General features: G+C 52.4%; 11 protein-coding genes across 11 annotated transcripts; 6 read left to right on the top strand and 5 right to left on the bottom strand.

Moving 5' to 3' along the window:
* Positions 1 to 177: 177 nt before the first annotated feature.
* Positions 178 to 1,143, top strand: M436DRAFT_30969 (N-hydroxyarylamine O-acetyltransferase; the record flags this gene model as incomplete). Its single annotated transcript, XM_013576084.1, has 1 exon — positions 178 to 1,143. A coding segment is annotated over one exon (966 nt), but the record flags the coding sequence as incomplete, so codon positions are not given.
* Positions 1,144 to 1,237: 94 nt separating this feature from the next.
* M436DRAFT_35275 (P-loop containing nucleoside triphosphate hydrolase protein) lies at positions 1,238 to 3,202 on the bottom strand (the record flags this gene model as incomplete). The annotated part of the gene is made up of 2 exons (XM_013576192.1): positions 1,238 to 2,919; positions 2,971 to 3,202. 2 exons carry the CDS (start codon positions 3,200 to 3,202, stop codon positions 1,238 to 1,240), a joined length of 1,914 nt encoding a protein of 637 aa, XP_013431646.1.
* Positions 3,203 to 3,624: 422 nt separating this feature from the next.
* Positions 3,625 to 5,537, bottom strand: M436DRAFT_59451 (uncharacterized protein; the record flags this gene model as incomplete). The annotated part of the gene is made up of 3 exons (XM_013576586.1): positions 3,625 to 4,393; positions 4,448 to 5,403; positions 5,463 to 5,537. 3 exons carry the CDS (start codon positions 5,535 to 5,537, stop codon positions 3,625 to 3,627), a joined length of 1,800 nt encoding a protein of 599 aa, XP_013432040.1.
* Positions 5,538 to 6,009: 472 nt separating this feature from the next.
* M436DRAFT_77342 (uncharacterized protein) lies at positions 6,010 to 6,369 on the bottom strand (the record flags this gene model as incomplete). The annotated part of the gene is made up of 2 exons (XM_013576890.1): positions 6,010 to 6,171; positions 6,226 to 6,369. 2 exons carry the CDS (start codon positions 6,367 to 6,369, stop codon positions 6,010 to 6,012), a joined length of 306 nt encoding a protein of 101 aa, XP_013432344.1.
* A 213-nt stretch (positions 6,370 to 6,582) lies between these two features.
* On the top strand, positions 6,583 to 7,536 carry M436DRAFT_37179 (uncharacterized protein; the record flags this gene model as incomplete). Its single annotated transcript, XM_013576546.1, has 1 exon — positions 6,583 to 7,536. One exon carries the CDS (start codon positions 6,583 to 6,585, stop codon positions 7,534 to 7,536), a length of 954 nt encoding a protein of 317 aa, XP_013432000.1.
* A 2,098-nt stretch (positions 7,537 to 9,634) lies between these two features.
* On the top strand, positions 9,635 to 11,254 carry M436DRAFT_36886 (uncharacterized protein; the record flags this gene model as incomplete). Its single annotated transcript, XM_013576486.1, has 2 exons — positions 9,635 to 10,104; positions 10,159 to 11,254. 2 exons carry the CDS (start codon positions 9,635 to 9,637, stop codon positions 11,252 to 11,254), a joined length of 1,566 nt encoding a protein of 521 aa, XP_013431940.1.
* A 364-nt stretch (positions 11,255 to 11,618) lies between these two features.
* M436DRAFT_34916 (Methylthioribulose-1-phosphate dehydratase) lies at positions 11,619 to 12,568 on the top strand (the record flags this gene model as incomplete). Its single annotated transcript, XM_013576126.1, has 5 exons — positions 11,619 to 11,723; positions 11,787 to 11,930; positions 11,995 to 12,332; positions 12,399 to 12,446; positions 12,502 to 12,568. 5 exons carry the CDS (start codon positions 11,619 to 11,621, stop codon positions 12,566 to 12,568), a joined length of 702 nt encoding a protein of 233 aa, XP_013431580.1.
* Positions 12,569 to 13,729: 1,161 nt separating this feature from the next.
* On the top strand, positions 13,730 to 15,364 carry M436DRAFT_17587 (FAD/NAD(P)-binding domain-containing protein; the record flags this gene model as incomplete). The annotated part of the gene is made up of 1 exon (XM_013576055.2): positions 13,730 to 15,364. A coding segment is annotated over one exon (1,635 nt), but the record flags the coding sequence as incomplete, so codon positions are not given.
* Positions 15,365 to 15,587: 223 nt separating this feature from the next.
* Positions 15,588 to 16,559, bottom strand: M436DRAFT_77337 (F-actin capping protein; the record flags this gene model as incomplete). Its single annotated transcript, XM_013576889.1, has 4 exons — positions 15,588 to 15,709; positions 15,765 to 16,111; positions 16,174 to 16,473; positions 16,534 to 16,559. 4 exons carry the CDS (start codon positions 16,557 to 16,559, stop codon positions 15,588 to 15,590), a joined length of 795 nt encoding a protein of 264 aa, XP_013432343.1.
* Positions 16,560 to 17,104: 545 nt separating this feature from the next.
* On the top strand, positions 17,105 to 18,570 carry M436DRAFT_36616 (guanine deaminase; the record flags this gene model as incomplete). Its single annotated transcript, XM_013576432.1, has 2 exons — positions 17,105 to 17,357; positions 17,414 to 18,570. The coding sequence occupies 2 exons, from the start codon at positions 17,105 to 17,107 to the stop codon at positions 18,568 to 18,570; spliced, it is 1,410 nt and encodes a 469-aa protein (XP_013431886.1).
* Positions 18,571 to 18,862: 292 nt separating this feature from the next.
* M436DRAFT_77335 (beta subunit of fatty acid synthase) lies at positions 18,863 to 25,120 on the bottom strand (the record flags this gene model as incomplete). The annotated part of the gene is made up of 1 exon (XM_013576888.1): positions 18,863 to 25,120. The coding sequence occupies one exon, from the start codon at positions 25,118 to 25,120 to the stop codon at positions 18,863 to 18,865; it is 6,258 nt and encodes a 2,085-aa protein (XP_013432342.1).
* Positions 25,121 to 25,731: the final 611 nt, after the last annotated feature.

Below are 25,731 nucleotides of genomic sequence, written 5' to 3'. Positions count from 1 at the left end.
ACTTATAAGTGGTATGTTCTCCAGTCGATGCATTCCTCAGGGTGCGTTGGGAGTGTGTATGAGAGCAAGAGAGTTGAGATGAAAGGATCCATGACGATGGATGGATGAAACGTCACTGCACACGCTACTATTCCTGTCATCTCACATGTTCAATCATGCATTACCACCTTCACCATGAGCAGCTACACTCCAGCTCAAATCAATCAATACTACGATCGCATCAACCTCCCTCAGGCATACCGCCATGAACCCGGCAATGTCAGCACAAAGATCGCTTCCAATACGTCGACCGGCCTCGACTTCCTGAGCGCTCTCCAACGCTACAACCTCGCCCACATTCCATTCGAGAATCTGGACCTGCACTACAGCTCCCACCACAGCATCAGTATCGATGCTCAGGGCATATTCAACAAGATTGTAGTCAATGCAAAAGGAGGACGTGGTGGATACTGCATGGTCAACAATGCCCTCTTCGCCAACGTCCTGCGTGGGCTCGGTTTCCGCGTCACCAGCCACGGTGCTAGGATCAGTAGCTCTGTGAGCGCGGCAAAGGATATCCCTCTCGACCAAGTCACTTTCTCAGGCTTCAGCCACATGGTCAATCTCGTCTCTTTCCCAGACGACCCGGACCTGAAGTACCACGTCGATGTCGGATTCGGAGGCGGTGGTCCTACCTTTCCTGTCCCTCTCAAACACGATGAGCATGGCAGATTGAATGTAGAGCCGAACCAGTGGGCCAGAGTCATCCACTCGCCCATTCCAGGCACTGCCTCGGACCAAAAGTTCTGGGTCTATGAGAAGCGCAATACCGATCAGAATTGGTCTCCTTGCTACTGCTTCTCAGAAACCGAGTTTCTTGAAGCTGACTTCAAAGTCATGAATTACTGGACTAGCACTTGCAAGGACTCTTGGTTTACGCATATACCTGTTTGTCTCAAGATGCTCTTGAACGAAAGCGGTGACAAGATTGTGGGGCAGATGCATGTTCTCAAGACTGACTTCAAAAGACGAGTTGGTGAAGATGCGTTAATCAACAGAGACCTGAAATCGGAAAATGAGAGGATCAAGGTCCTCGAAGAAGAGTTTGGCATCCCACTTAGTGAAGAAGAAAGAAGTGGCATCCACGGCAGGGACTCCGAAATAGTATAGAAGTGATGCACACAAGCTGTCGCTGTAGATATAAACGAACGAAAGGAGAGCAATGATTATGATATCGACGAAACCTTATCAACCCTCTTTACTTCCTCTTCGCACTCAACGACTTTAGCGGATCCGACTTTTTCCTTCCCTTGCCTTTGCCCTTCATTCTGTTCTGCATTCTCGCTTTCCTGATCCTGTTCTCTCCGCTCTTGCCAAAGCCAACGAAACCTCCATCACCAGCACCTTGAGCTACAGCCGAGTTGCCGGGCAAAAGATACTCTGGCACGTGTTTCAAATGCGGCTGCACGCGGACAGCATGACTCTCCTGATCGTGCCTCAAATGCTGCAGATCCGTCGGGTTCTCCTCGAAATGGCGTTTCAGCTTCTCCGACTTGAGTAGCTCGGAGCGAATCTCGCGAATACGGGCTTCACGGATGGCGATGCGGGTGACTGAGCGCAGGGCATCCGTCATACGGTATCTAAAGCCATCCAAGCGCTTCATGTCAAAGTGGTATGGCAGCACTTGCTGGTTCTTCTTTTCCTGCTGGCGGGTGATTTTGGCGATGACTTCTTCGTCGTGTTCGGCTGAGGGGATGGTGGTGGGTTTGTGCTTGCGGTAGAGGGGTTTGGGGACGACAAAGGAGAGGGCCATGCCCGACTTTCCGGCGCGGGCGGTGCGGCCGATGCGGTGGGTGTAGCTTCGGGATGAGGTGGGCAGGTCGAAGTTGAGCACGCAGGCGACGTTCTTGAAGTCGATACCGCGGGAGACACCGAATTCCTTGTCGAGCTTTGAGCGCTTTTGCTTCTTCTTTGGCTTTTCCCCTGTTGCCTTGACTTCCTTCTCTTCGTCGTCGTTCTCGGCAGCCGTCTCTTCGGGAGCGACTGCTTCTCCGTCTACAGCAGTGGTTTCAGCGTCGTCTTCTACAGCTTCGACCTTCCTCCTCTTGTTGCTTGACTTTTCCTCGTTTCCGACAATTTCACTGTCGTCACTAGCAATGATGATGTCGTAAACGCCACGGTTGAACTCGTCTACCACGTGCAGTCTCGAGTTGACGGGCAGCTCCGAGTTCAGGATACAACTCTTTATGCCAAACTGTTCGAGGAACAACTTGAGTCTGTAGCAGCGGTCGATGTCGCTGACAAAGACGATGCACTTGCCCTTGATCAGCTTGAGCATGAAGATGGCGTAGATGAGCAGGAACTTTTCGTCTTCTCCGCACTGAACAACGTATTGTGTGAGAGCCGATGATTCCTTCTCTTCCTGGTCCAGTTCGAGTAGAACAGGATCTTTGCAGAACATGCCCTTGAGTGTGTCGACTTCGGTTCGTAGCGTGGCGCTCATAAGGACGGTCTGAACGGCTTGAGGGATGACTTTGGATAGGTTTTGCAGGTCCTCATCGTGGCCATATGACAGAACAAGGTCGGCTTCGTCGATTACGAGGTGTGTGAGGGTTTGTAGTTGCAGGAGAGAAGCGTTGACCAGTGTAGTCGCCCTCGAGGGTGTAGCGATAACGACATCGGGAGCTTCGATCAGGCGGGCGTGGGCGACCTTGTCATCTTCCTTGCGAGTCAAGTTCTCGATGCGAATTTCTTGGCCGCAGAAGGCAGCGAACGACAGGGCGACCTTTGCGACCTGACCAGCAAGTTCGCGGGTGGGGACCAGAATCAGGGCCGAAGTAGATTTCGTTGACGAAGGCTGTGCGGACTTGCGGTGTAGGATGGACTGGAGGATGGGGAGGAGGTATGCTGCTGTCTTGCCTGAGCCGGTTCGTGCTCGCGCTGTTTGCTGTTAGTCGTACAACTTGGGTGTTTCGAAGCAGAGAAGATTACCAAGGATGTCCTTGCCCGACAGAGCCAGAGGAATGGCGCGGGCCTGCACAGGCGTGGGAGCAGCAAACTTCTCCTTGTTGATGGCCTGCAAAAGGCGGGCATCCAGTCCCAGCTCGGCAAATGTCTTTGCTGTTGGCGTCTTCCTTTCCACCTTCTCCTCGACCTCGGTTTCGACGTCTGTCACGGCCTCTGCCACCTCGGGGACGTCTTGGTCGTTCAACTTGCGCTTCATTGTGATTGTGTTCTGGTTGTGATATGTATATTTGTTGCGCTTGTAAGAAATAAATCGAGAACTTTTGGAAAACCCGCCCGCTCGGACTTTTGCCCCGGACTTTTGCGATGCGCCAAGTCTCTGGCTTCTTCGATCTCCCTCGCTCCAATCCTTCCTGCTCGTACCTTAGCTATATGCTAGATAACTCCTGTCACTACTGCACTCCCAAAACAATACTCAGGCGCATCTGGAACCGTCCAAATACACACTTCTCTCTGTAAACATGCAGCATCCATCGAGAGTCGTGATGCTATCGGCTCTCTATGGACTATGCTAGCGCCTTGAAGGAATTGTGCATTCTCATAGCCGTCAACGAGACGTATCTTTGTACGTGGGAGTAATTCATTGGTGTCTATTAATGCTTTTCTGCTACTTCATGCTAGCTAGTTTGACTTCTTAGAAGTCTTTCCCTTGGCTCCAGCTTGTCCTTTGGCTGCACGAGTTGCCTGGCCGTGCTCGACCTTCTCCAGCTGTCTGTACTCGGCATCCCACATTTGAGCTCTGATCCATGCTTCCAGTTCGTCATCATCCTCAGGAATACCTTCCTGCTGTGTCAGCTTCTCTTCCTTTGCCTTCTTGATCACTGCTGCCGCAATCTTGACACTGATCTCGCGCACGTTTGTCACGTCAGGAAGAAGTCCCGCCTTCTCGTCCTTGAGCGCCGGCGCTTGAGCTGCGAGTGCCTTCGTTGCTGCAACCAACAAGGGCGGTGACATGAGCTTTGTTCGACACAAGACGGCCCCCAGTCCGATGCCGGGGAATGTGGTACTGTTGTTACATTCTGCAACCTCATACTTGGTTCCGTTAAACTCGACAGGATCGAATGGAGATCCCGTTGCCATCAGAGCTTTGCCGTCTGTCCACTTGAATAGGTCACTAGGGTTGGCTTCGTGTAGCTTGGTCGGGTTCGACAAAGGGAAGATGATAGGACGGTCAGTGTGCTTGGCCATCTCCTTGATCACTTCCTCTGTAAAGGCCTTGGGCTTGGTAGATGTGCCAATCAGAATGTGAGGCTTGACTTCGCGGACGATTTCAAGCAAATCATCGTGCTTCTTGCCGTCCCATTCCGAGTCTTTGCGTGCGTACGGGTGTTGAGCTGGCGTGAGATCATCCTTCATCGATTCCAGGAGAAGACCAGGCTTATCGACACACCTACAGTCGTAACGTCAGTCTAGGAATAACATGATTATACTCTGGTTAACTTACCAGATCTGCTTCAAAGCATCCTCCTTGGACTTGTTAGACTCGACCGCGATCGCGTCAGACACCTGATCTGCGATACCAGTACCAGCAGTTCCGGAGCCGTACATCAAGACACGAATGTCCTTCATCTCGAGCTTTGCGACCTTGAGGGCAGCGTAGATTGCAGCCAAGGTGACACATCCAGTACCTTGAACGTCATCATTGAAGCAGGCAATCTCAGGAGTGTATTTGTCCAAGATACGGCGAGCGTTTGGAAGTCCGAAATCTTCAAAATGAACGTAAGCATTGGGGTACTGCTTCCTTGCAGTCTTGACAAAAGTATCAATGAATTTGTCGTACTTCTCTCCTCTGACTCTTTCCTGTCGAAGACCCAGATACAGATCATCGTCGAGCATCTCCTTGTTGTTCGTACCGCAGTCCAAAACCACGGGCAGCGTGCGGTGAGGGTGGATTCCAGCACAAAGTGTGTAGATGGCCAGTTTTGCGGTCGAGATCAGGATACCACCGACGCCTTGGTCACCGATGCCCAAGATCTGCTCACCGTCACTGACAACGATGAGATCAATGTCTTCGGGTCCACCCCACTGGGACATATTGCCCTCAACCTTCTCAGGTTCGTTGACGTTGAGGAAGCAACCTTCAGGACGGCGGAAAAGTCTTGAATAGTTGCTGATGGCCTCACCTTCCGTGGGTGTATAGATGATAGGGAACATTTCCTTCAAGTGATCCTGGATCAGCTTGTAGTATAGCACCTCGTTCTGCTCCTTCAAACTGGTCATGAAGGTGTTCTTTGCAAGATCGTCTGATCTGGACTGGAATTGAGCATATGCCCTCTTGACCTGCTCATCGAGAGTCTGAACATTGGATGGGAGGAGACCAGTAAGATCAAATTCATCACGCTCCTCTTCGGTAAAGGCACTGCCTTTGTTCAGATAGGCGCAAGATAGCAGCTCAGAACCCTATAGCATATGCGGTCAGTATAATTAGAAGCTGTCACAGGATGTTATCATGTACTGACAGACAACGCACACTCCATAGCCTTGTTAGTTGCCAGAGGAAGGTGACTAAACTGGGGTGACTTGTCGCCAGCCATTTTTGTTGTGCTTCTGAATGCTCGATTGAAGCTAAGCTGCTTGGAAACTGTGCGAGCAGCGAGTGTAGATTGACAGGATCTTAGCAGTCTAGACGACATTGACCGCTCTTTATGTCCTCCTGAATCGTCTTCGGGTGGAATCGCTTGGAAGTATTGATGGACAAAAAGTGTAATGCCTTGTCGTTATCCTGATTCTGTGAGCTCTACGTGACGTGGACTTTGGTTAGGGCCGACTCGGAAGTCGTGCAGGCCCGCGGACGAAAACGGCTGGCGTCTGACGTTGTATGTGCTTGCAGCTACTCATGCTACAACTGCAACTAATACGGTCTCTAGCACATTGACAAGACTTAATAAGCGTCAAGAAATGCTTGTTTTATGAAATTGATTCATTGCTGATAGTGTCTACCAAAGTTTGGGGTATCATATAGGTCGTAGCAGTACAGAGAGATGAGTCAGAACAGAAGAGGCCCATCTACAGAGCCTTGTCCATGGTGCCTTTCTTGACAAAGTCGCCAGTCTGGAACTCTTGTTCACCACCACGTGCGACCTGTTCGTTTTTTGCCATAGAAGCACTGTCGCCAGTGAAGCCGTCAATTGCCGAGTTGATGTTGCCGCGGATGGACTCGCCAATGCCCTGGATGTTCTGTCAGATAAGAACTTTGAGATGGAGAATATGCACAAGACTAACGTGGCCTTTTGCGAACACTCCCTTCAGACCTTGTCCAGCTTCAGTGCCCTTGGTGCCGCTGGTGGTAGTTGCTGTGGTGTGTGTACTTGTTGTGGGGTGGTTGACGCCCGAGGGGTTGGTACCGGTGAAGTTGTTTGCAGACATGATGGAGATGTGCGGATATGGATATGCTTGAAGGTATCGAGTGCTGTTATAAGAAGGGGATTTGGTCTACTTTTGCTCTCTTTATATTCATCTTTTGATTGACAATGGATGACCGAAGTTTATCATGACGTAAGGCGTCACATGCGAAATCAAGGTTGACTGTTTCGCAGCGCTGACAACACAATTCATCTCGACAAGTCGATCATCCACAATATGACGGACTACGAGACACGTCGGTTGGAGAACATCAAGCGCAACCAGGCCTTGATCAACGAGCTCGGGATTCAGAAGGTCAAGCAAGAAGCCTCGACCAAACGACCCCCACCCAAGAAGCGTAAGCTCTCACCTTCGGCCTCACGACCCACACGCGTTTCGGCGCGTATAGCTTCGACCGACCGCCCAATCTACAATGACGAGCCTTCAATCACCAGCAGCACATCAAAGTCAGCACGAAGAGGGGGAGTGAAGAAAGTACAGAGCGTCACGGCAGATGCAGTCGAGACCAAAGCCCAATCGCCTCCACCAGACCTTGAAGATATACGAAAAGGATGGACATCTTGGGAGTCAGTCGCGTCCCCACCTACACGAGATGAAGATGGGACCTTCCACTTCGAGGGCCACCCAACTTTCCTACCCAACAAATCACCGGCCGAGATGCTAGCCGAAGGTGCATTTGGAGGCTCCTACTATCGCCCGCTATACTCCAAGAGCCTGCGCACTACGATAGAGGACGACTGGAAGGAGCTGCCCGAAGAATGGCTCAAGGATTTGCATGTTGAGAGATATCTCACTAGCCCAGAGTATGACCCAGAGATCAACAAATTTAGGGTAAAGTGCGGACAATCGATTGAGGAATGGGAGGCAGCTGGATGGATCTTTCACGCCTACGATGTACGAGGCTGGTTTCAGTGGTACACACGGTTCTGGCAGGGACGTCGTTGCGACGATGACGATAGGCAGATTGGTAGATGGGAACGCTGTGTTGGCGAAAGAGGGCGTTGGCGCCGGATGCTCTTGAAGAAGTATCTCCAGGCTGGGGTTAAGACAGTTGCGGACGAAGGGGTTGATGAGGAAGAGGTGTCGCCGGTCATGCATCAAACCTGCCACCAGTGGGCATGGGAGGTTCGTCAACCTTCTTTAGACGAAGCATGGGCTGGTCGCTTGTAGATGGTGTTACTCTCAAGCAAATGGAGCAAGGATGTGCTCTGTACATAATTACCCCGAGAACCCTCGGCCGTGCTCTTGCCCTGCCACAGACATGTTTACCCGTGGAGAAGATTTTTGAGCCTAATGACAGAATCCCCATCAATATACACTCTGCGTCTGTGTTTTCAGATGACCTGATGGAACTGGGTGCTAGGAACAAGGCGAGAGTGGTAGTCTGTCTGCTGTTTGGTGTGTTGGGTCGTCACGTGGAATTGGCGCTCGGTGAAGCGAATCCACTCCGATGCAATTACGTCTGCAAGCCCAAGCAAGCAAGCAAGCAAGCAAGCATACTACATCTCTTTGCACATAACACCAAGTCATCAACGTTCAAGTGCCTCCTTCTTATCGTCTGCCGGTTGGACACAGGTCAGGAATGATCCCGGAAGCAGCGCTGTACTGGTTGAAGCGACCGGTCTAAGCAGCAGAGCGTGTTGCGCGTCCTGTTGTTTGTCCGATCTCCGCCCTCGATTGCCATAACCGTATAGTCCTATTGACAAAGCCTCGAGTGTAAAAAGCTGACAGAGTCGTGTCCGTAACACCGTTGCCGGCAACCGCCCTCTCGCACCTTGAAGCCCTCCCCTGGCGACCATCCCAGCGAAACCAGCGCTCGACGAGGACTGACCAATCTTCTGATACCCGCGACGATGTCTCTGCTGTTGGAATACTAGGCAGCGTGCAACAGCATCCCATGCGACTGCCAGGAATGCAAGACTCCGGAGATAAATCCCGTATCAGAATGCCACCGAGGCTTCGTAGTCTCGATAGCCGACTGCAAGACAAGAGAGTGAGCAAGAACCAAGATCTATACACAGCACTGGATCTATATGTATCTCTATACCGTAGGTGCCCGAACTGGCAAACACCAAGAGTTCGTTCCATCCACGAAAAAGTCATTTCTTCTCTAAACGAGCTATACACTGAGTCGCTTGCAACGAATACTTCTTCATTCCATTTTTGCATAAAAACTTGCGTTTCCATCATTACTACCACACTTCGAAAGAGCACGTACAGATGGGATGCAAAGGCCCGCAAGGCGACTCGTCCTGACTCTACGGTTGATCTGTTCTCAAGGCTACGAGCAGATGCTTCATCAGCCGCTTTCGGCAGGATAGCAATTGGCATTTTGGACATTCTATCATGCGACCGACTGCACTCAATGGGCACAACTAAGTCGAGTCGTAGGTCGTTGACGATCGCGACAAGGCTCGAGAAGACGAAAGTGTCACACGACTCTTGGACTGTTGGCCAAAGTCTCTCGAAGCCTTAACAATTCTTCTTCACAAGCTCGAAACGGGAACAAATCATGATGGGTTTTCGGCGTTGCTTGGCCAGCACTGAGCACGGATCTCTGACGTGTCGCGAGTCGCGGCTTCCCGTTGGCGTCGCAGCGCGCTGATGGAAGAACACACTCCCTGCCACACCATAATCTCTCCACCGAGGCCTCGAATCGCTAAAGGACTTGACGAGGAAGGTAAGAGAACATCCATCATCTTCATCGTAGGTATCCGCAAACCAAAAGTGGTGGTCTCTGGTGAACAAACGATTGTTGCCAGGTCACGTGGAAAGACAGAAGGGCCTTAACGAAGCCGAACTTCTTCTGAAAGCTCGAGCTTCGCGTCCATCTTCTCCTCAACACAACTCTTGCACCACAACTATTCCATCAATCTCCGCGCACTTTATTGACAACCATACAGTCGACACCCTCGCCCGTCCCATAGTCTCTCCCGCACCGTTCAATACTCTCCAGCGCGTCTGTCGCGCCATCAACGCGTCTATCTACTACGTCACCACGCCCTTATCGCACACCCCCTTCACATTACAATGGCCGAGGAAGAGCCCAAGCCTGCACCTGTCGAGTCACAGGAGGCACAGAACGTATGATCACTACATTGGACGCGACAAAGATCGTCAGTCACTGACCGCCTACAGGTCACAATGACCGAAGCCCCAACTGAAGCCCCTCCAGCTGCAACTGAGAGCACTGAAGGTGAGCAGCTTGTCCCCATACGCCGCGTGGCCTTCCACTGACACCATCTCAGCACCTGCCTCAACCGAGGCCATGGACACTTCAGCCGACAAGACCGAAGCCAAGGAAAACGATGTAGCACTCGCTGGACCTCAAGCAACCAACGAGGTCAACGCACCAGACGGCGAAGGGAAGACGGAAGCAGCCATACTTCCCTCTGATGTGGCCGCCGACGCTGCCACGCCTTCGGGGAACAAGAACGGAAAGAGAAAGTCCACATCGGGCGTTCCAGAGCACAAGACCAAGAAGGTGAACAAGAGAAAGTCGGTAGCTCAACTGAACCTCGACATCCAGCCGGGTGACTACTACTGGGCTAGACTCAAGGGATACTCACCATGGCCCTCGATCGTCTGCGATGAGGACATGCTTCCTGAGATTCTTCTTGGAAACAGACCTGTGAGTGCCAAGCGTGCCGACGGTTCTTACCGCGAGGATTACGAGGACGAGGGCAAGAACGCCAAAGACAGAACCTACCCTGTCATGTTCCTGGGAACCAACGAATTGTGAGCACAATATCATTACCAGCCTATGCGCATACATTCTAACCCAAAGTACAGCTCTTGGATGGTCAACACCTCTCTCACCAAGCTGGAGCCTGGCGAATGCACTCCCGACAAGCAAACTGGCAAGATATCCAAGGCCCTGAAGGAGGCCTACGACATTGCCGAGGAACGTCACGACTTGGACTACTTCAAGAACATGCTTGAGGAATTCATGCAAGCACAAAAGCAGGCTCAAGAAGACGAGGCTGCCAAACAAGCCGAGAAGGAGGCTAAGGCTGCCAAGAAGGCCGAGAAGGCCGCTGCAGACAAGACCAAGGAGAAGAAGGACCGTAGAAAGAGCAAGAGCAAGGAGACTGTCTCCGATGCTGATGATATGGATCTTGATGTTCCCGAGGATGCAGAGACTAAGCCTACCAAGAAGAGAAAGAAGGAGGCTGATAGTGAAGGCGAGGGCCCCAAGGTAAGAAGGCATTATCCGGATCGTCCACGCTTGGAGCTAACAGAGAGGCAGCCCAAGAAGACACCCAAGGCACCCAAGGTTGCAGCTGCTAAGACTAATGGCGAGTCGGCCAAGAAGGCAGCCAAACCCAGAAAGGTCGTACAAAAGCCTGCTGATGAGGAACCCGTCACCGAAGCCGAGAAGCTGGAGCGCCGCGAGAAGGCCGTTCTTTATCTACGCCATAGACTGCAGAAGGGCTTCCTTATGCGCGACCAGACACCCAAAGAGGAAGAAATGGCTACCATGGACGAATTCTTCAAACAACTCGAGGCCTACACAAACCTCGAGCCCGCCATCATCCGTGGCACAAAGATCTACAAGGTGCTTCGCGGTGTGGTCAAGCTCTCGTCGATTCCCAAGGAAGAGGAGTTCCAATTCAAGAAGAGATCAAATGATCTTCTCGCCTCTTGGCACGAAGCGCTCGGTTCCAAGGGCGACGACAAGGATGATGAGAAGACAGAGGACAAGGACAACTCTGAGAAGGTAGAGAAGGCCGAAGAGACCGTCGAGAAGACAGAGTCCAAGGAAGCTACCGAGGCTCCCAGCAACACAGAAGCTGCTGAGGACAAGGACGTTGCCATGACCGATGTGAAGGAGGACAAGATTGAGTCAGCACCTGCTGCAGTCAGCGAGACCGCCACCGCAGAGTAGGCGTCGACATTGCATGATGTCAATCAAAAACGCTTGGTACAGAGCAAGCAGCTGTAGTACCAGCGGCCGTAAAAGATCGGCCCGCATTTGCTTGCATTGGTTTTGCTTTTATGGAGGCTTCGTCGTATAAGCGAAAGCGTCTATTGCTATGAAGCACAAATAGCGGATGGAGTTCAATCAAAGAAAGTCTTGAATCAATATCGTGAACCCTACTGTGAGTTCAGCGTAGTTGTTGAATGCCTTGTATCTCATCATCGCCATCATATTTGTGACGCTGCCCACCCCGCGATCCCCGCACCTGTCAACAAAAAATGTTGATGAGCGACATTGTTGACAGCTCCCTCAAGGACACGATACAGGCAGAATGGCCACGACACACGAAGCAGAGGCCTTGATCACCTCTCACGATCCTCACCACCCCGCGAATCTTATCTGCGAGCTTTGCAAGAAGTTCTATACTCTTGGATGGGTACGCCAACCCGACGATCAGCAGTGACTCTTCTGGTCGATCAAACACTTACATCTTGTTCAGGTCACTGGTACGGGTGGTGGCACCTCAATTCGTGATGGCGAACGCATCTATATCGCACCCTCGGGTGTTCAGAAAGAGCTCATGAAGCCGCAAGACTTGTTCGTTATGGACTACGCGACACGAGAGTACTTACGCAGACCACCGGTAGGCAATGACTACACATCCGCGATACACGAACGATGAGAGCTGAGCGAGATGTGTAACACAGGTGCTGAAACCTTCGGCGTGTACACCCCTCTTCATGGCGGCCTTCACATTGCGCGGTGCAGGCTGCTGCATCCACACGCATAGCAAGGACGCCGTACTTGTAACGCTGCTCTGCGAAGCCGCCGGCACCGACGTCTTCGAGATCCAGAAACTCGAGCAGATCAAGGGTATTCCCAAAGGCTATGGCGAGGAAAAGAAGGGAAACCTCGGATACCACGACCGTCTGCGTATTCCCATCATCGACAACACTGCACACGAGGAGGACCTGAAGGATACACTTGAAGGTGCTATCAAGCAATGGCCTGATACCCATGCTGTTCTGGTCAAGAGACATGGAATGTATGTGGTCTTTTTCTTGGGATATCGGAGACGAGGATGAGAATGAGGATGCTGACAAGATTCTAGCTACGTTTGGGGCAAGGATGTTGCACAGGCAAAGACCCAATGCGAAAGGTATTTTCTCCATCCCGACGCTCATGATGGAGACGAGACTAATGCGACGACACAGTCTTGACTACATTTTCCAGCTTGCAGTTGAGATGCACAAGCTGGGCTTGCCATGGATCCCGAAATAAGTGCATAAAACATTCAAGCTGAGATCCGGCATTTCGATACGACGCCCTGCTGACAGTGTTGCCCTTTCTTGGTCTTGGTCTTGATGCGTATCTAGCAACAGGCTATGATAATGTGGATACATGGCAGTCTTCATAAGACATATAGTAGCATGAAGAATGTCACCATAGCGCATCCCTGCAAGTCAGCGCAGAATCGGCAATATAAGCATTGAGATTGCGCTGACACCTGAAATCTGACATGAGACATCGATATAAGAAAACCACAGACATTCAAACATTTCCGACCACGTGAACGAGGGGCCTTGAGATTGCCAGGTTGGGGCAATGCGTTTTCGTCGGTCGCCTGAAGTTGGAAGAGAAGCATGACCAGCTTTTGCCCAGTCGGTGCATGAATCTGTTCGTGACTACTCTGCCATGCACCCATGACTTGATGGTGGATACCTACTCAGCCAGCCAAGCAGCAAGAGCGAGCAGAAACGAAGGCGAAAAGGAAAGAGGTAAGAGCCGGATTTCCCGATCTTGCTCAAGCCTTGACACTCATGCAAGCCTTGCTTCTGCCATGCAGAGCAGATCTCACTGTGTTCCCCCATCTATTTTTAACCACATCTTCAACATCCACCACACCTTTCCTCTTTCCTTCAAGGTTCGAGCAAACAGAGAGGGTCTTGGCCGTCTAGAAAACCCTTTCGTGTTCAAATTAAGCAAAATTAGGCTTTGCGAACACGACGAGTGGACGGTCCGCCCAACGGGCCTTGACATCATCAGCGCCTCCGACGCACTCGCCGAGGGCAGCGATGGCAGCGTTACATGCGGTCAGAGTCTCAAAGAACTGTCCAGGCCAAGAATTGGCTCCGTAAGTACAGGAATAGCAAAGGTAAATTGAAAGGCTTTGCCAGAGTGCCTGATAATATAAGTATTTGAGAGACAGCCCTTGGTTTTTCTTGGTCATTCTTGTCTGCATCGGAGAAACACTCATACTCTATACCCTTCCTCTGTTTCTATCATATAACTTTACAAAGATGTTCAGACAACTATCGATAGCCGCTGTGGCACTGTCGTTAGGTACGTTCAGCACCGCTACAACATCTCTGCATGGACGTTCTTGCTAACGTATATCTAGCATCCACTCAGGTTTCGGCCAAGCCTATCCAACGTAGAGCAGCTGGCGATTCAGCATTCGACTACATTGTCGTTGGATCAGGTCCCGGAGGTGTCACAGTTGCCGACAAGCTCTCAGAAAGTGGTGCATCGGTGCTCCTTGTCGAGCGTGGCCAGGCCACAACTGGACAGTGGAACGGCAACAACAGACCTCAATGGTTGGACAACACTGGTATGACCTTCTACGATGTTCCTGCTCTCGACGATCAAATCTGGACCAAGGGCGGTGATTTCACCAACGATATCTTCTGCCCCGACATTGTCGGCGGTATCTCTGGCTGTGTCCTGGGTGGCTCTGGAGCCATCAACTCTGGTCTCTGGTGGAAGCCAACGACCTGGGATTGGGATACCATGTTCCCTGAGAAGTGGAACAGCACCAACATGGCAAACGTGACTGAACGTGTCTTCTCACGTCTGCCTGGTACAGAGGTTCCTTCTCAAGACGGAAAGCTCTACTACCAGCAGGGTGCCGATGTGATCGAGGGTGCCCTGCACGCCGCAAACTGGACCCTAGTCAGCGCCAACGAGGTCCCCAACCAGAAGGACAGAGTCTACTCGAACACGACATTCATGTTCCAAGACGGTGAACGCAGTGGACCCATGTCTGTCTACCTTGGATCTGCCTACCCTCGTCCCAACTTCTCGCTCTACACCAACGCCATTGTCGACAGAGTCATCAGAGAGGGCTCCAAGATCACCGGAGTCGAAATCTCAAACACTGCCGCTGATGGTTTCAGAGGCACCGTCAAGGCCAACAAGGCTGTTGTTCTCGCCGCCGGTGCATTCGGTACACCCAAGGTCTTGATGAGAAGTGGAATTGGCCCCAAAGATCAGCTTGAGACGGTTCGTAACGCCGAAGGCTCAAAGATGATCAATGAGGATCAGTGGATTGACTTGCCTGTCGGCTACAACCTCATGGATAACATCAACACTGACATCGTCATCTCGCAACCCGACGTTGTCTACTACGATTTCGCGGGTCTCTGGAACAGCCCCAACCAGGGAGATGTCGACGCTTACCTCAATGGACGTACTGGTATGCTCGCCCAGTCAGCTTCCAACCTCAACCCCATGATCTGGGAGATGTTGAACGGCACCAATGGTCTCCAGGGTTTGCAGTGGACTGCCCGTGTCGACACTTCTCTCGACATCCCCAACGACAACAAGCACAACATGGTTCTCGCACAGTACATCACCCTTGGCCAAGCCGCCAGAGGTCGCACCACCATCACCTCTGATCTCAAGATGAACGTTTCCACTGGTGTCTCGATCATGGAACACGAATCTGACCAAATCGCCATCGCTCAGGGTATCGAGACTATGGTCAACATCCTCAAGAGCGTACCCGGACTCGAGGTTCTCTCTCCTCCTTCAGGCATGTCTGCATTGGACTACGTCAAGTCGACTACTCACTTGTACGTTAACCACTGGCTTGGCAGCTGCAAGATGGGCAACGATGACGGTCGCAAGGAGAATGGCACTGCTGTTGTTGACGCCGACTCAAAGGTCTATGGTACCGATAACCTGTTCATCGCCGATGGATCCATCTTCCCTGGTCAGACTACCTCGAACCCTCAGGCTGCTATTACCATTGTTGGTGAGCGCGTTGCTGAGCTCATTCTTGCACTCAACCAGTAAGAAGTTGGTGCTGTAGAGTAGAAGGCGGATTATCACATGGCAAACTATATCAAGCCATCTATAATATTTTGTATATAGACACGAGTTTACGAAAACAAAAACAAAAGTAATTCTTCAGCATCATCTTTTGAACATTTGTGGTTGCCTTTTGTCTGTAGGTCGTTTTGTGCTTGTTGGCTCATTTCTTGGTATGTAAGGTATTAGCTGTGTTTTGGACTTTCGCCTATCGGGCCATGCTGCTGATCATTTCGCGTTGGGCTGCTCTATCGCGGTTGGCCTCTGAGAGCGGCGGTATGCTTCTGAGATCACCGACGACGTCTTTTGCCTTGCCAAAGTAGACCTCCTCTGTTTGGCGTATCTGAGTCAGCATGTGTGTTTTGTGTAGGAGCGTTGAACGTACGTAGCAGATTGCGCATCTTGAGCTCCATATCCTCGACAAGCTTGCCAATGTTTGCGACATGGGTCTCGTCAGCATCGACAGACATGTCTGCTTCGACCTGCCTGGTCATGTTGCCAGCGAGGTCAAGACTGCCCAGTGCATCGCCCTTTGTTCCGAGGTTCAGGATGACGGTGGATGTGAGCTTGTACTTTGCGGTGCGGCCACGCTCGGCGACTTCGAGGACGTGGATGCTGTCCCAAGCCCCTGAAGCGGCAGCCTGGGAAGAAGATTTCTTGAGAAGGACCACGCCTGCGAAGCCATCGTCGAGGTTCCAGAGGTAGACGGACGATGTGCCGCCTTCGTAGTATCTGTGTTTCGACTCTTCTCAGCAGCTGTTCCCTTTCCTTCCTCCAGTGCAATCAACACTCACAGCTCGCGGTAAACATCAAAGGCCTCGTTTGCGCGGACTTCGAGGCGGCGGACGCGCTCGGAACTCATCTCTGCATCGTCGACGGGAGGGTCGAATTCGTTGCTCCAGGGGCTGCGGTAGCTGTCGCCATCGCGGTTGTAGTCGCAGAGCAGATAATCGCGGCCGGATTTCTTGCAGCGGCGGACCTCGAGAGGTTGGTCTACGGAAGCGAGGAGTTCTTCTTCGTGTTCGGGGACTAGACTGCAGATGGCCGAGAGGTTGGCTGCGGTGTTTTTGGGGTTTAGGCGTCGAAGGAGGTCGCTGTGTGAGGAAGTGGGTTAGGATTGAGATGGTGGATTTCATGCAGAGGTAGAAGCTCACAGCGCACTGTCGAATTGGTCCGCCATGGTTGTGTATGTGTATGGTATAGCTAGTGTCTTGGTGGTTGTTTGCTAGGTCGGCCATCGAGACGGGGTCCAAGCACCGTGCCCCCACCACTCCCCACGTCAGAGCGACTGCTGTTTCACAAACTCCGCTGCATTTCTTTCTGCAACTGTCATCTCTACCATCGTAGCTAGATCTAACCTAGAGCAGCGTTTCATCTTCTCTTCGCCGACGGCCGCTTTGCCCTTTGTCCATAGTGACAGTTTATATCTTCTCCAACAAGTAATGCCATCTCCATGTCGGAGCACGCCGATGAGCGGATCCAGCCCGCCAATCAGCAATCGCCATCCACCACTTCAGCCTCCGCACTCCTCGACACTTTGGAGATAAGTCGTTGGAATGGTCAACCTTACTTGCTCAACTCAGCTCTTCTGCTCTTGCCTGTATATAGATAGTCGAAGCTTCCGGACGGTCAACTGCTTTCTTCTGTTCGATCTGATTTCGCTTTTTCTGTTGCCTCGATATACCCCTTGGATTTTGCAACATTCTACATAGAAGCATCATGATCATGTCAACAACCAACGGCACGACGACCGAAAAGACGATATACTTGGGTGCATTCGCCCATTGTACCTCCCTGCAGGAAGTCGAGATATGTGAGGCCGGAGCCATCGGAGTCGATTCGAATGGCAAGATTGCATTCATCGATAGAGACATTGGAGACATCCCAGCATACGAATTGCGAGAACGGAAGGAAGGTTGGGGGAAAGCAAAGGTGGTGCAAACACAAGACCAAGGCTTCTTCTTTCCAGGTTTCATAGGTAAGTTTCATGTCCATTGCAGAACGTGGTTTCCTTAACTAATGTGGTGCACGCAGACACGCACATCCATGCCTCGCAATATCCAAACTCTGGCATCTTTGGCAAATCGACATTACTGGATTGGCTCAACACCTACACTTTCCCTCTGGAATCATCATTTACTGATCTGGAAAAGGCTCGTCGTATCTATGCTCGTGTCGTGAACCGCACACTATCCCACGGCACCACAACAGCATGCTATTACGCAACCGTTCACGTCGAGGCCACAAACCTGCTCTCCGACATCTGCTTTTCCAAAGGTCAACGTGCGTTTGTCGGCCGCGTCTGCATGGATCAGCTAAGTCCAGACTACTATCGCGACCAGAGTGCCGAATCCGCCATCACAGCCACCGAAGCCTGTATCGCCCATGTTGCAAACATTGATCCTAAGCACAACTTGATCACCCCAATCATTACTCCTCGCTTCGCACCCAGTTGTAGCGAAACCTGCCTCAGTGCTCTCGGCAAGCTCGCTCATCGTACCGGTCTTCCAGTCCAAACTCACATCTCCGAAAACAAATCCGAGATTGAGTTAGTAGCAGAACTTTTCCCCAACAACACTTCCTACACCGACGTCTACGATAAAGCAGGTTTACTGGGCCCCAAAACCATTCTCGCACATGCAGTCCACCTGTCACCAGAGGAACGCAAAACGATACGCTCGCGCGATGCAAAAATCAGCCACTGCCCAGCTTCAAACACGGCGTTGACTTCTGGCGCAGCTCCCGTGAGGACTCTACTCGACGAAGGCCTCACCGTCGGTCTAGGCACAGACGTCAGTGGAGGTTACAGTCCCAGTATCCTCGAAGAAGCCCGTCAAGCCGTTCTGGTCAGCAGACACGTAGCCATGGTGGATGGCGATGCTGCAAAGCTGAGCACAGAAGAAGCACTGTATCTAGCCACTCGCGGCGGTGCAAAAGTCGTTGGTCTGGAGAATCGTGTCGGTGGTTTCGAGGTGGGTATGGATTGGGATGCACAAATGATTAGTCTGGATGTCGTGAGTGAAGATGGAGAGATGGATGAGGCAGACTCAAAAGGCCCTGTCGATGTCTTCATGTGGGAGAGCTGGCCGGACAGACTCAACAAATGGTTCTATGGCGGTGATGACAGAAACACCGCCGCTGTGTGGATCAAGGGTCGCTTGGTACACGCAACGCAGAAATACAGAGGCTAGACTTGGATGATTGTCACTTTTGGTAGAAGCTTAGAAGAGCAATCTGTTGAAAAAGGCCGAATGGAAATTCAGCGATAAAATTTAGAAACCACAATTACAGTATATACACCTTCCCACCTTGAAATGTTCAACAATGCGTTCTTGAATAAAGCAACAACCAAAACATTTTCCCAAGGAATATATCCATCTCTCTTTAAGCGTTCCCCCGAAGCACCAAAAGAAAAAATAAAAGCAACCCTTGATATGTCGTTCCTCTACAAGTTTACACAAACCCCCTTGTAGGGTTTCTCATCTATGCCGTGGGAGCGGGCTTGCTGCCGTCGTCGTTGACGTAACTCTCCCAGTTGGCCAGGATGTTGCCAATCTTGGGCGAGTTGGTCAGGCGGTACACATCCTCAAAGTACTCCTTGGTGATCTCGAATGGCCTGGCGGTGACGTTGGGAATGTATTTGCCAACGAGCTTGCTAGGATCGATGCTAGTCTTGTTGATCTTCTTGAGCAAGAAGGAACGGAAGGGCTTGACACCCGAACGAAGGAAGGTACTGTGGAATGGCACATCGATACCCTTGAGAGGGATCGTAGCGAAACCACGCTGGAGGTCAAGAGGCTTGGGCTTGGCCTCGGTTTGCTCTGCGCATCCCTTGATGATCTCGACAAGGTGACCCTTGACGTCCTCAAGCGACATGGTCTGCATCAATGATTGGATGTCGATCTTCTGCACCTTGAGGTAGTTGAGGACGTTGGCTAAGCAGTCGAGAGCACGGAGGTCACCAGCAGCAACGTATTGCATGTTGGCAATATTGTAGTTGACAATCTCCAGAAGCCATGTAGTGGTCTCTGCGATGTTCTCAACAACGTATTGCAGAGCTTGCTCGGTGAAGGTCTTGCCGATACGCGAAGGGTTGACAGCGCACATGGAGTAGTTTGAGCGGCCAGCCTCGTCACGCTCGACGGCGACTTGCATGGTCAAACCACGGTAGAATACAACCGATACCAGACTCTCAATGGGCATGACCTCAGCCATGGCAGCGAGAGCAGAGTACTCTCCAAGAGAGTGACCAGCGAAACTGCTGTCACGCTGGACAAGACCCTTGGAACGCATGTCCTCGAACGAGGCCTTCTCCATAAGAGTAAGCGCGGGCTGAGTGAATTGAGTAGCCGACAGCAGACCAGTTGGCGAACGGTATGTGTATGATGTGGTAGTCTCGTTGATCTCCTTGAAGATCTTCTCTGACTTGATGCTTCCGTCGGCGCTGACGGTCTCGAAGGTCATCGACATGTAGTTCTGGCGGATGGCCTTACCACGAGGACCACCGAAGTGCACAGTCATCTCGTTGGGGTTGTTCTTGACAATGTTGGTGATGGCGAAACCATAGTTGTCGAGGAAGTGCTTGTCAGCTCTATCCCAGACCTCCTTGGCGACGGGACTGCTTGCGTACAGCTCCATACCCATGCCTTGTTCTTGAGAACCTTGACCAGTGAAGACGTAGGCAGAGACAGGCTGCTCAACTTCTGCCTCACCAACAAGGACCTTGTCTTCGGTCTCCTTGTTGCGTGCCTCGACAGTGATGATCTTACGGCCTGAGACCATACCGATGTGTGACAAGCTGACCGTGATGGTGTCGTTGGGAAGGACCATGCCAACGAGGTTGACGTGGAAGCTACGGACACGACCAACGTTGTTCTCAGCAGCCCAGGTCTCGACTAAGCTTCTGACGGCAGCACTGGAGTACATGCCGTGTGTGATGGTGCCAGGGAGATTGGCGTACTTGGAGAAGACACGAGAAACGTGGATGGGGTTGTAATCTCCCGAAACCTTGGCGTAGGTCTCGTTCGATGCGGGTGCCTTGAGCTCGAGAGGAGTCTTGCCGTTCAAGGGAATGGCATTCTCGAAGTTGACAGGCTGGTCGATGACCGCGCCGTTGCGCTCCAAGTAGTCAATGACGGGGTTACCGTGAGAGACACCGGCCTCGTACTCGACGGAGGCAAGCTGGATGACCTCCTTGCTGGGCAGCTCAATCTCAACCTGACCAACAGTCTCAACGGTGCTAAAGACGTTCTCGTTCTTGTAGCGAACCAGACTCTGCAGACGGAAAGTAAGAGTCTGACCAAGAAGGTCAATCTCAGTGTCCTCAAGACGGAACCACTCCTTCGACTGGAGAACTGCAACATCCTTGCTGGTTGCGAGAGTGATCTGCATGGGCTTCTCGGTCTTTCTTTGGAAGGTGTTCTCGAAGTCAGTGTAGGCACCACGGTACAAGAACTGACTGGTGACCTCCATGACGGGCTCGCCATCACGGGTGATGGTACCGCAAACCTCGACCATCTTACCAGAGGCCTGGTTGATGACAGCGTTGACCTCGGCAGTGGTGTCGAGAACGTCACCCTTCTTCAGAGGAGCAGCGCCGGGAATCATGCGGAAACCGTTGGAAAGGTGGACAAGCTTGAGAAGATCACCGTCGATCTTGCGAGGGAAGATGGGCTTGGTGATAGCCTTCCATCCGACGACGATGGCAAAGTCCATAGGAGCAAAGACCTCCTTACCAGGACGGTCGACGAAAGCCTCGCCAGTGTTGCCAACTGCATGGACGAAGTCGTTGATGGCCTCGCTGGTGACCGTGGCTCTGCCACCGTCGAAACGCGAGGTGACAGAGGTGTCGAAGGGGACGTTGGCGTCACCGAACCAGATCTTGTAGTAGAACTCCTTGATGCGGTCATTGCGAGCCTCCATAACTTCTCTGATGGGAGCGTAACCGGTCTCGGGGTGGTAGGTGAACTTCAACGGCAGGGCGGTGGCCGAGCCAGTGGCAGAGCGATCCTCAATAAGCTGAACGGTGATCTCGTTGTTGACCATGGGTCCAACCTCGATGGTCTGCACGAACTTGCCACTTGAGGTGGGCTCCTTGACAGTGATGACAGTCTTGCTAGGATCGTTGGGGTAGTTGACCTCGACCATCATGCCAGGAGCAGGGGCAAAGATGCGGTGCATAGGGTTGGTGTGGAATCTCTGACCCTGAACGAAGACATCTGCGGTGAAGAAAGCATGTCTCCAGGAGTAGGTCTTACCAGCAAGGAGAGACAACCAAGAGTCTTCCTTGGGGAGGACAGCACTGGGAGATGCAGAGAGACGGTACATGACCTTGTTGTTAAGCTCTGACACGGTCAAGCCCTCAACGTCGATCTCATCACTGGCCTCGAGGAGCTTTCCACCGAAGTACTCGACGACGGGAATCTTTGACTCATCATCGCCGTAGACATCCTTGAGCAAGTACTTGATGTGTCCCTCGTGCACACCATCGAGAATCTCCTTGATGGGCTCGTCAACCTTGGTGGAGTACTTGACGGCCATGGGACCCTGAAGAATACAGGTTCTGCCAACATCCTCGCCAACAACGGCTGCGAGATCCTCAGACTGCCAGAGCGAATCCTTCTTGAAGAAGAACTCGAAGCTGGCGTCGAGAGCAGGGACGAAGGGCACAGGCTTCTGACCGCGGCGCTGGCAGAGCTGGATGAAATGCTGAACATCCTGAGCGTTGATAAGCTGCTTGTCGGCCTCAGGGTAGGCAGCAAGGAATTTGTCAACAACTGCGAAAGGCTCGTTCATCTCAGAGTAGTTCTGGACGAGCGAGCTCTTGTTGGCAGTGGTGGTCAGACGCTCCTCGACACGACGAATGAAGTCGACAGTAAGTCTGGCAAGAGAAGGATCAATCCAGCGCTTCTCCTTCTTGACGTACATCAACTCGACCATACGACGGACGACCTCACCATAGGTCATGTCCTCAAGGTCAACGGAAACGCCGGCAGAGTTGCGACCGAACCAAACCTTCTGGAAGTCGTCGTTGAGCTTCTTGATGATGTGGTCGCGGTTCTTCTTGAGCTCAGGAATGCGCTTGGCCTTGTCAAGGGAGAAGATCTTCTGGTCCATCTCGGCCCAGAACAAAACACCGCGGGTGGCAAGCTTGTGGATAGGCTCACCCATCTCAGAGCGGACGGTGATAACACCACCAGCAGCACCCTTGTAGGTCTTCTCCCAGTCGGCATCGTCGAGACCAGGAGCATCAACGATAGCCTGCTTGGCAGCAGGAGCGGTCATCGCCTCCTTGGCGACCATGACACGACTGCCGAACAGGACACCATCGAAGGGCATGGGAGGGTAGCCGAACTTGCTTGCCCACTGACCGGTCAAGTAAGGGTAGGTGTCCTCGGCAGCACCGAAACCACTTCCAGCAACGAGGACGAGGTTGGGGCACTTGCGGATTCTACCGTACATCTGGAACATAGGCTGATGGAAGTCCTCAAAAGAGTGGTGACCACCACCACGACCACCAGTCCACTGCATGATGACAGGGAAGCCAGGGTTGGCCTTGGCAATGTTGATACATGACTGGATAGCCTCAACTGAACCAGGCTTGAAAGAGATACGCTTGATGCCCAAGGTACGGATGTACTCGTTGGCGACCTCGACGGAAGGAACACCAGCGCCAATAGTAAGGGCATCAATTGGGACACCGTCAGCGCGAAGTCTGGCAATCATGGGAATCTGCCATGCCATAGCGTGAGGAGCAACGTAGATCAAGTTGATGGTGATGCCGCGGCCAGCTGGGATCTTCTTCTCGATCTCAGCAATGGCTGCAGTCATCTTGGCGTCGGTGAAGTAACCACCACCGGCAAGTTCGATCTCGTAACCAGCGTTCATGGTAGCGGCAACGAAATCGACAGGGACAGTGCAGGGGGTCATACCAGCAACCATGACTGGAGGAAGACCGAGCATGCGACTCATCTTGGTGTCAACAAAGGTCTTGCCAGCTGAGGTACGGGCAAGCTTGGGGCCGTGCTCCTTGACCCAGTCGACAGCGTACTTGACGGCGTGTTCGGCATCGCGGTCGAAAATCTCGGGCTTGTAGCCAACCTCGGCGTTGGTACCGTCCATGGTGCCTGCAAGAATGACACGGACACCAGTACCGTCCTTGTTGCGGTTGGTGAGGACACCAAGACCAGAAATGCCACCAGGGCCGAAGTCGAGAATGTGAGTGGCTCTGGGGAAGACAGTGGCTGTCTCCCAGTTGACCGAATCTTGAGTAATCATACGCACAAGCTGGGGAACAATGTTGTCGGTGCTGTCCTTGCTGATGTCTTTGCCGGTGTTGGTGTCGTAGAGAGGGATACCGAGGTCGGAGCTAGGAATGACGATATCCTTGAGGTCTTGCTGAAGGTGGGCGTCGGCCTCTGAAAGGTACTTGCTGTGGAAGGGGGCGGTGATGGGCAGGAAACGGTTGACGAAACGGACCTTACGGTCGGTGAAGGGAATGCGGGTTTGGTCGAGACCGGTGGGAGCCTTGACCTTGCGGAGACGGAGGTTCAGACCGTACAGAGACATGGGAGGACCGGTAACAACGAAGTTACGGGCGCTGTTGACTAGCGAGATAGTAATGTGGCGGTCCTCGGGCAGATGTTGGTTGGTGGCATCAATGTGAGTCTGAACGGCCTCGCGGGTGAGGTCGCGAATGGAAAGCATAGGGGTAGGGGTACCCTCGCCGCTGTCGATCGAGTCCTGGAGGGTTGAGGGAGCCAGCGAGGTACGGGGGTATGCCTGCTGACTGCGCGAACCGATCCAGAACAGAATCGAGAGAGCATCTCTTGAAGCCTTGTCAAAAGATTCCCAACTCTTAGACGCCGCAATGGCTGCAGCAGTCACGACTCCCTGAGAGTGACCAGTGGTACCGCTCAGTCTGTCGCGAACAGTTCCAGGGTGAGTGCCGAGGACTCTGCAAGTCACAACAAAGTGTGCGAGCTGTGTAAGACCGATCAGGGGGAAACTGACAGGTGCCGAAACGAGGTAGTCGACATCAGGTTCAGCGTCCTTGTTGTGCAGCCAGCGCATGACATCCAGACCCTTGGGGTAGAGCTTTTGTACTTGAGGCTCTCTGGAGAGGGTCTGCAGGTGTGCGGCTGCTGCGGTAATGAAATCCTCGACGAACGAGGGGTAGGTGTTGTAGATTTCTCTCAATTCCTCGAAGTACTCCTCAATGTTGCCCTGGCCACCGAAAACAGCGTAGATGAAGGCGTTCTCATCAGCGGCTTCGCGCAGCAGAGCCGACTCGTGAGACTTGATGGGTCTGCTGACTGCAGCTCTGGCGGCGTAGTACGACTGAACGGTGACGAGTTTCTTCTCGTAAATGCCGGGCAGAGAAGCAGCAATGGCGTGGACCTCGTTTCCGCGGAGGAAGGCACGCTCAAACTCGTGAAGAACGAGCTTGAGCACCTCCTCGTAGGAGCCCGGGTCATCGCCCTCATCGCACTCGCGGGCGACGAAGCCAATGTAGCGAGCTACAAGCTCGGTGACAGATGAGGGCTCGTCATCCTGAGCAAGCTCATCTGTGGGTGTAGGGAGAGTGGCGATGAAAGCATCCTTGAGTTGCGAAGCGCTGAAGTGGAGAGCGGTGGGTATTAAAAACGAGTACTCGAGAGAGCCGTGCGAAAGGATAAGAGGGCGAGAAACAGCTTGGGAACGGGGTGTCGAGACACCGGTCTGTGAGCCGGAGCCGTACATGGTGAAGAAGAGCTGTGTACGTGACCGCTGGAGACAACAGCTGGTCAGCAAGAGGTTGGAAAAAATGGTAGAGAAATTAATGCGGGGATGCCCGGAGGTTTGAGAGGCAACCTCGACGGCGCATTCAACTCAAGCAGATTGGATGATTCATCATGAGGCAGCAGCGAGTGAGTGGAATGTGCTTACCTAGAAATCACACAAGCAACGTTGCAGTAGAAAAAGAAGGACAATTGGCCTTGTGACAAATTCGCAGCAGCTAAAGTGCAGGCAACAGCTCCGCGAACAACTAACTCTCTCGGGGGAAAGAGAGTAAAGCTGGAAGGGAGAAAGAAGGGGCTCGTCTGAGGGAGAATTGAATTGCCAGACAGCAAGAGGATGGTAGAAGGAGGGGGGAACTGGGAGTGAAGGCGGTGATTCGGGTGGTGTAGGGAAAGTGGCCTTTCTTACGAGATAGCTCGAGCCCTGTCGCTGGAGGTGAAGTTTGCGGCAAGTCGGGACTAGGGGTGACTATGCCGGGTGGGGCCTCTAGCGCCAAAGTAATATGCACTCTGGAACGCGTGCTTCGAGATGCTCCTCCCCAACTGCTCGAAGTTTTGTTGACTCAACAGTTG

Source organism: Aureobasidium namibiae (assembly GCF_000721765.1).
Source record: "Aureobasidium namibiae CBS 147.97 unplaced genomic scaffold scaffold_1, whole genome shotgun sequence".
Taxonomy (NCBI): Eukaryota; Fungi; Ascomycota; class Dothideomycetes; order Dothideales; family Saccotheciaceae; genus Aureobasidium; species Aureobasidium namibiae.
This window is presented reverse-complemented; position numbering and strand designations above follow the sequence as displayed.